The sequence below is a fragment of the Egretta garzetta genome, unplaced genomic scaffold (genome assembly GCF_000687185.1).
Source record: "Egretta garzetta isolate BGI_Z169 unplaced genomic scaffold, ASM68718v1 scaffold138, whole genome shotgun sequence".
In the NCBI taxonomy this organism is placed as follows: Eukaryota; Metazoa; Chordata; class Aves; order Pelecaniformes; family Ardeidae; genus Egretta; species Egretta garzetta.
This window is the reverse complement of record NW_009260598.1, coordinates 1,224,540-1,233,514: the sequence shown is the minus strand read 5'-3', so window position 1 is coordinate 1,233,514 and position 8,975 is coordinate 1,224,540. Positions and strand designations below refer to the sequence as shown.

The 8,975-nt window shown below is 47.5% G+C and overlaps 1 protein-coding gene across 7 annotated transcripts in view; it reads left to right on the top strand.

Moving 5' to 3' along the window:
- The window catches only part of FOXO3 (forkhead box O3), a 56,553-nt gene that overhangs the window by 33,275 nt on the left and 14,303 nt on the right, over nucleotides 1–8,975 (top strand). For 6 of the 7 annotated variants that reach the window (XM_035900300.1, XM_035900299.1, XM_035900301.1 and 3 more), the window contains one exon: nucleotides 5,290–6,724. In XM_035900300.1, the coding sequence (XP_035756193.1) occupies nucleotides 5,290–6,690 (1,401 nt within the window). In that variant the 3' untranslated portion in view covers nucleotides 6,691–6,724. Of the gene's footprint in view, nucleotides 1–4,270; nucleotides 4,331–5,289; nucleotides 6,725–8,975 lie in introns of those variants that run through there. The other variant, XM_035900302.1, reaches the window with a different exon arrangement.

Sequence of the window (8,975 nt, the reverse complement as noted above, 5' to 3'; positions counted from 1 at the left end):
CATATGGTGAAGTTAGAACATTAAATATGTTAATACAGTATAAAATAAAGTATAATTCTCCCAAGCGAGCGTTAGCAGCATTTATGGGTCTGCAGATAGGGTTTGTTTTTCTCCCATCATGTCCTCGTATCCCAGTTGTTAAAATAAACAACTGCTTTTGATTTGTAGCCCTAACTTTACAGTTTAGGAGTCTGTATCTGAAATAACGAATTAGCCACTCACTACAAAACACTGAAATAAAAACAGACCAGTGTGTAACTTGGACTCGGCAGCCACCAGCTGCACCTCATCTTGCTAATCTTTAGGCTTTTTTTTTTTCTTTTTTTTTTAAAGCGGGGGACTTTTAAGAGTTAAGTTACACAACTCTCTCTTTATTTTTAAAGTGAGTGGATTCCTTGTTGCGTTGTTGAGGATGATAAATTGATACCACATGTTGCTTCCAGACAAAAAAGACTCTGTACTGCACTGGAAGTACTTGCAGCTGGTGTCTGAGTTAATGGACGGGCTCCACAAGGTAAACACGGGTTGGAAGAGGCCGAAACAGGCACAGGGAGGGGGAATTTTCTCCCGTTTAAAGGCTCGAGCATTTACTGCTGTTGCCTGAGCAGGACAGAGTGTTGAAATCATGCGCAGTCCAGCCTTTCGTGGGAGGCTCGTTCAGTTGTTCGTATCAAATCAGGTATACAGCACTTTGGAAATGTTTGAGTGTCCTCTCTGGGAGCTTACCCGTTTGCAGTCTTCTCAAAATATCAAGAGAGACACGTAATTAGGACATGGTAGCTGATTTCTTTTTTCTTCTTTTTTTTTTTTTTTTTTGTGAGCAAAACGTGTCTGGTTCCCTCGAGGAGTATTAACTGAACAAAACGCAGTGCAGTGGATCGACATTTATAAAAGCTGAGAGCGTGGCCCCGAGTTTGGGGAAGGTGCTGTCACCCCAGGTGTTGCTGCCCTGGCACCCAGCTGTACCCCTTCTCCTGGTGCCGTCAGCCCAAGCCACGGTAGGGTGGCAGCGCTGCTTGCCTGTGGCACTGTACCACCCTCTGCTCGCACCAAATCTGACCTGCCTCGTGTCTTCCTCTGCCCTGCCTCTTCCTTGTCTCCAAGGGTTGGTAGTTCTTCCCTGCAGCACCACTCCCCCCAGGGACCGGGACTCGGCTGGGCTGGGCTCAGTGCCATACGGGATGCTCTTGATCTTATCTGCAGGAACCTCAGTCTTCTGGCTCTTAGCAGAGCGCACAGCGTTCTTCAAGTCCGGTATAAATAGTAGCACTAATAAAGGGAGGAGCTCACTGCATTTCTCTTCTACTCTGCTCTTGTACGGTCCGTAAGTTGTACCCATCAGTGGGATCCGAGCTCTTTCCAAGGTGCCTGCAGCATCTGTCCCATCTCCAGGATACGGTCTCTAGGACAGGTTGATGGAAGTTCCTTTACAGATCTTTTAAAGTTTCTCATTGCATTTTGGCAAAGTGTTGTGTTTCCATCATCATGGCCTAATCTGTCTCCCACAAAAGTCAAACACAAACATCCTGGCTTGTATCAGGAATAGTGTGGCCAGCAGGAGCAGGGAAGTGATCACCCCCCTGTACTCAGCACTGGTGAGGCCGCACCTCGAATACTGCATCCAGTTTGGGCCCCTCACTACGAGAAGGACATTGAGGCTCTGGAACATGTCCAGAGGAGAGCAGCGAAGCTGGTGAGGGACCTGGAGCACAAGTTGGATGGGGAGTGGCTGAGGTTGTTCAGCCTGGAGAAGAGGAGGCTGAGGGGAGACCTTATGGCCCTCTACAACTGCCTGACAGGAGGGGGTAGCGAGGTGGGTGTTGGTCTCTTCTCCCAGGTATCAGGTGATAGGACGAGGGGAAATGGCCTCAAGTTGTGCCAGGGCAGGTTTAGATTGGACATTAGGAAAAATTTTTTCACCAAAAGGGTTGTCAAGCATTGGAACGGGGCTGCCCAGGGCAGTGGTGGAGTCCCCATCCCTGGAGGTATTGAAAAGATGGGTAGACAAGGTGCTTAGGGACATGGTTTAGTGGTGGGATGGCAGGGTTAGGGTAACGGTTGGACTTGATCTTAAAGGTCTTTTCCAACCTAAACGATTCTATGATTCTATGACAAACCCTCATTAATTTGATCAGCAGTGGGTTCAGATGATAAAACTGTATTTTCTTTGCTTCCCCACCTCCTTTGCAGTTTGTCGCATGGTCGTATATCACTAATGCACATGGTTGTGAGCAAAGATTGTCCCATGATACTTTCCTATATTTTAAGCAAGTAGGAACATTCTTTGACAGTTCAGAAACTAGGTAGAAAACACAGTTATTTCCATCCAGATTGCAGCCTGGTAGCACAGCACAACAGCCTTTACTGATGCGAGTTGTCAATCCCGGTGACTTCTGTAGGAAAACTTGCATGTGAAAGGATAATAGGATCCAGCCCTAATTTGATTTGGCAGCGCATCCAACACAAGGAGAAACCAAGAAATTCAGATACTGTTGCTGAAGAGGTTAGCGGGGGAGGTTACGTGAAAGAAGTGGGTTTTAAGGCAGTGTTTGAACAGAGGGTGGGGATGGGGTACACAAAAATAAATTGGCCCATAATTATGCTTAAGAAAAACAATCTTCCTACAGAAGAAAAGTAAAGAAAAACAGAAGCCGGAGCGTAAGTGGCACATTGTGTAATGTAAAGGAAAACAAACTGCTTGGATTTTTTATAACCACCAATTTTCAACGCGAAAGTAGTATTACATTCTTTTATTATTTGTGTAGTACCAACACTGAGCGGAAAGATATAAGAAGAAGAAAATTACACGTGTGTGCACACATATCCACACATGCAGGAGCCCTCATCCTGAAAGGTACCTCGGTCTCACAGTTTCCCCATTTAGGATTTTTCATGGGTTTAGGCCAGATAGTTTCATACTATGGCTACCACCAGCAGAAATAGGCCATTTTATGAGAATACCATAGGTTGAAAACTGTTAGCTGCTGGCGCTGTGGCTGAGTGAGTGTTTGTATATCTGAAGCTATGTGGCACACCGCGTATGCCACCCCGGGTGTTTCTTTTCTGTGTTACTTCTAAGGTTTTTTTCACTGGCAAGAGTCACGGTGCTGTGTATTCTTATACCCAGCATTTTTAGGTGGGGAACAGCATGGTTTCTATGGCTCTTGTAGCCTGGCTTGGTGTGGTGGCCTAGCTCTGGTTGTCCTCGTGCTGCTGCCAGCTCTTTGCAAGGAGACGTCCCCATGCAGATGTTCTCACAAGTGGTTGTCCATGAGAGTCACAGGGGGTGAACAGGAGGGCTACCTGCATTGACGCAGCACAAGCTGGAATATCAAAAAAGGTTATTTTTCAAAAAAACAGCATTTGGGAGAAACCTGAGGAAGCAAGCAGTGGCTCCTAGTTATTAGAAGTTAGAAACAGGCTGTTGCCAGACTCAGAATATAGTTAAAATGTCATCAGCTAAATAATAAAAAGCTCTTTCCTTCCTTAGACTGAAGAACCATTATGCTGCAACTCAATCCACCATGCTTCGATGGCATGATAGTCCTTTAGAAATGGACAAGTTTGTAGTTGAGGCACTGACCCAAACTTCTCCTGAGTATGTCTGTGAAGTCTGCTGTTTTCTGCAAATGGTTTAAAACATAACAGTTGCTATTTTGAACCGTGGTCCATATGATTTCTCTTTTCATTAAGTGATAATCACAACCGCGTCTGCTGTCTGCATGCGAGAAGAACTTCAGGCGTGTTTTCCATTTCACAATCTGACAGAAACCACAACACTTAACAGGGGGGAAAAAAAAAAGCATTTCATACTGAAAAGAATTGTTTAAAAAAAGCTGGGCTACATTTCTTTATACATCCAATGTGCCTCCAGTTCACCTATGTCAAACATCCATTTATCCTAAGGATGCAAATGTCGAGATGCTTGTGAATGATTTGTTGATTGATTCATTCTTTGCCCATTTAAATCTGGAATTTCTTCAGTGCTTTGTAAATGAAGGACACTTATCCGGGATGGTTTGATTATGCTATGATCCTGTTGACTTTGTGTTTTTAAAGCATGCTGGTGCAACAAATGTGATTTTGCCCTCTTTATAGATATAACTGGTAACTGCCAAAATTTAAGAAAAAAGAACTTGTGCAGCTTTTAAAATTTGATCATCATCTTTAACCTGGAGGAATAGCACAACTGTTTTGTCAAAGGAATATGGGATAGCTCCAAAAATCTTTTGACTTACATGGGGGGAAAAAAAAGACCCAAGCCTGGAAGCATTCTCACCAACAAATGCTACTTGCTTGTCCTTTCTTTGAGCCACGTTTTAAGCCCAAGGTCAGCGGGATGAGTGGAGTGGGATTTTAATCTCAGTTATTTTGGTTTAAATCTAGAGTCATTTTGCTAGGGCTACCACGGGCTGGTTTTCTCTGCCTCTTTCTCATTCTGGGGTGATGATTATCATCGGTTTGAGCCAAGGTGGTTTTTGGACGGTAGATGTTGCTGATTAATGCACAGGGGTTAATATGCACGAGCAGACTGCGCCCGGGCTCCCCTGAAAGTACCATATTTTGGAGCGTACTGTACAGCACGGGGTATCCAGCTGTGTGCAGCAACTTTATACAAACTCTACTGAGCAGCTTACAGGGACCGGGATATCATCGCGTACTGTGTCGCATCATGTTTTGGAGATTGTAAGGGTTATATAGCGAGGGGACAGCTGGCCAGCTACTACGGTACGGGCATAATTCTGGTGCCTCTAATCAAGAGAGAAAGTACAGCTTAGTCATGCACAGAGTGCCTGTGGGAGAGGAGCAACAGCGCTTGCAGTTTTCTCAAGAATTATTATAACAAATACACAACACATGCCCATGAAAAATTAAAAAGACATTTGCAGAGGCTGCGATGAGTGTGACTGCCCCTCCAGTCAGATTTTTGCAGTGTCTTTGCAGTATTTATTTCAAGGAACTGATGGCAGGATTGCTGTGATAGTATAGAGGTTTGTCCTGAAGTGAGGGAGAAACATCTAGCTCCTTAATAGCCAGAAATGAGCTGTGTTTTTTTCTTAGGATGCAACTTTTGGGGGCATAAAGATGGGCACCAGGACTGCCATGCTGCAGTCACGCTCCAGCCTTCCCATAGCCACCTCCCAGGAAACCCGTGTTGATGTCCAGGAGGGCCCAATGCTTTTATGCACGTTGCTGTTTTCATGCAGTGTTGGTTTTGTGGTTGGGATTTGGGTAGCAAAAGAAGAGGGGTGCTGGTCTTGACGTTTTGTTTTGTTCCCTTTCTTGCAGAATTCAATCCGGCACAACTTGTCGCTCCACAGCCGATTCGTCAGGGTGCAGAATGAAGGCACCGGGAAAAGCTCCTGGTGGATGATCAATCCGGATGGTGGAAAAGGCGGCAAGGCGCCCCGGAGGCGCGCTGTGTCGATGGACAACAGCAACAAGTACACGAAGAGCAGAGGGCGGGCGGCTAAGAAAAAGGCAGCCCTGCAGACCGCCCAGGAGACGAGCGAGGACAGCCCTTCTCAGCTCTCCAAGTGGCCCGGGAGTCCCACCTCCCGCAGCAGCGACGAGCTGGATGCGTGGACAGATTTTCGCTCCCGTACAAATTCAAACGCCAGTACGATCAGTGGCCGCTTGTCACCGATTTTGGCAAGCACCGAACTAGATGACGTTCAAGATGACGACGCTCCGCTTTCTCCCATGCTGTACAGTAGTCCATCGAGCTTGTCCCCATCAGTAAACAAACCCTGTACTGTGGAGTTGCCTAGGTTGACTGATATGGCTGGGACAATGAATCTGAATGATGGACTGACAGATAACCTCATGGATGATCTCTTGGACAATATAACACTCCCTCCCTCCCAGCAGTCGCCCACGGGAGGGATAATGCAGAGAAGCTCCAGTTTTCCGTATGGTTCCAAAGGTTCAGGGCTGGGTTCCCCGTCAAGTAGTTTCAACAACGCCGTGTTTGGGCCGTCGTCCCTGAATTCCCTCCGCCAGTCGCCCATGCAGACCATTCAGGAGAACAAGCAGGCCACCTTCTCTTCCATTTCTCATTACAACAACCAGACACTGCAGGATCTCCTTGCCTCTGATGCACTTAGTCACAGTGATGTCATGATGACACAGTCTGACCCACTCATGTCACAAGCCAGCACAGCTGTGTCCGCCCAGAATTCCCGCAGGAATATAATGCTCCGCAACGACCCCATGATGTCGTTTGCCGCGCAGTCCAGCCAGGGCGGTCTGGTCAATCAGAGCCTGCCTCATCACCAGCACCAGTCCCACAACTCCTCTCTTAGTGGCAGCCGTGCCTTGTCCAATTCCATCAGTAACATAGGCTTGAGTGACTCGAACAGCTTGGGATCCACCAAACATCAGCAGTCACCTGTCAATCAGTCTATGCAAACACTTTCTGACCCGCTCTCAGGCTCCTCTTTGTACTCCTCTAGCGTGAACCTCCCGGTCATGGGACACGAGAAATTCCCAAGTGACTTGGACTTGGATATTTTCAATGGGAGCTTGGAGTGTGACATGGAGTCCATTATCCGCAGTGAACTCATGGATGCAGATGGGCTGGATTTTAACTTTGATTCCCTCATCTCAGCTCAGAACGTTGTCAGTCTGAATGTGGGGAACTTCACTGGTGCTAAACAGGCTTCTTCACAGAGTTGGGTACCAGGCTGAAGGATCTTTGAGAACAGGGAAAATGGGCAAACAGGTCAGTGCCCCGTAGATGTGGTAAAATACTTGGTTCCTTAGTTTTTATTGGAGTTTGCACCAAACATTTAATAGTTAGTGCACACTAATAATACTAATTTGGCTTGTGGTGGCTTGCTGTGTGTTGGTATGCAACAGGCGCAACCAAGAAACCTTTGGAGGTGTGGAGGGAAACGAGGCTAAGCTATAAAAGCTGTTCGGCTGCAGCACCATCAGCACGCACCTGATGCTATGCGTCCTTCTTAATTTAGGCATGAGAAATGTTAATGACAAATCAGGCAAACCAAGGTGGAATATTTGTGGGTTTTAGGAATCACAGAGCTCCAACTTGTCTTCTTTGAAGTCGCAACAGATGGATTCTCCTCTGCAGCCGATGCCGCACGTAGCCAAGCTGTGTGGCGTAGGGACGGGGCAAGGGGCTTTGCAGTCAGCGGAGCAATAGTGCTGCAGGGGGGAGGAGGAAGAGCGCCTTTGCGAGATCAGTGCACGCACTGAGGATCGGGTGTTTGGGACAGATCTGGACTGAATTAGAGTTGTATTGCTGCTGTGGTATGGCAACACTAGCGAAGTTGTTTGGGGTTTTTTTTTAATTGTGTTTCTTGGGGGAAAAAAATGTAGCAAATGGAGGAATTCTATATTGAAACAGCAAAGGTGGGATCCTGGTCCCAGGAATAGGTCTTAGTTTAATATTTTAAATATGCAAAAATTGTTGGTTCCCCCCCCCCCCAGGACCAGGGTGGGTATAGCTTTCTTTCGGACTCCACCAAGAGAATATCTGTAGGCTTGGGTTCTGACATAGGTGCGTTTCAAATGTTAGCCTCTTCAGATTAATTTTTTTCCAGGTGATGTGTTTTTTTCCATTGCTTCTTCCCCACAGCTGGGGGCATTTGAACTGGCAAACATTGTTTCTCTCATCCTTTCGTGATTCTGCAGGCTCCTGCCCATACCTCTGCCTGCTCACACGTACATACTCACTGACTCATAGGGTAGGTGCCACACAAAGTGCCCTTTCTCCTTTGTTTATTTATTAGTATAAGGGAGTAGATTTCAAAATGTAGTAGGATAAAAGGTTAGCTATAAATTATTGAAAGTGTTCTATTAACTTCAGAGTAGTATGTAGAGTATCCCAGTGGTGAGGTTAAACGAGGCATTCATTCAGTTTGCAGCTTGCTTCCAACTTTCTTGTTTTTCTGGATGAAGGATGGAAAGAAGGGAGTTGGTGTCGTTTGACTTGACGGTGCTTAATTTGCCCCTTTCATCTTTAACTTGAGTTTTCGTCCTCTGTTTCACAGTTAGATGTTCAGGGGGAAGCCGTGCAGTGGGCGAGCAGCCGTGGTGAACCTCCTGTGTGTAGGGAGTACCAGCGGAGACGCGGGCTGTGATCTGCTGTCCCGGAGGGAGAAGGAGGCTGCACAGGAATCCTCCTTTCGGTCGTTCCGCAAAGCTGCCTCGCTCCAGCGGCGTAGTTGGTTTGCGCAGTCCTTTCTCTGTCGGTGGGAGGATTGCCTCTGGTTCTTTTTGCATCTTCTTGCCCAAAGCAAGAGCGCTGCGGCACGCAGCTGGGGGACGAGCTGTGGAGATGGGCTGTAGAGGACGCCGTGCCCCCGCTGGCCCTGCACGGGACGGCAGCTTGGCAAGGCCAGCGCCACAGCTGAATTCTGCTTTTCCTTCCCGGCTGGATAATTTAAGAAAGGAAAGGGGGAAAAAAAGAGTAGACTCATGAACCAGGAAGCACAGACTTGCAGGAGGTCACGCTGGCTGATCAGTTCTCTTCCTCCAGGTGCATGAGCTGTTTGGATCTAGAAACCCTTCCTGCGTGAGGTGGGAAAAAAAAGGCTGTAGGAACTTTATCGCTGTGAAACATCCCACAGTACAGTCTGCCAAACGGGGCCTAGAAAGCAGATGTTATTGACAGCTTTGCTTGACACAGGCACATAGGGCAGCCTCCTGCTTTCCTGTCTTCGTTGGCTGTGTGTAGGTAGAAGATGCCCATGGGGAGACCTGCCTAGGCGGCGTGGGGGAGGCACGCCACGCCACGCCACGCCGCCTCCTCGCCAATGCTCGCCGCTGCCCCTGCACCCCGGCCTGCGCCATTCACAGAAAGCAGAGCCGCCGACACCTTTTTCAGGCTGCTCTCTCCGAATAAAGGAGCTGACACATCTGTGTGAGTGGAGTCTCATTGCAGAGGACAGATTTATTAATGAGACAGCTCTTCTCGGTGGATTACTGTCCAGTCATCTGTGGAAGCCGCC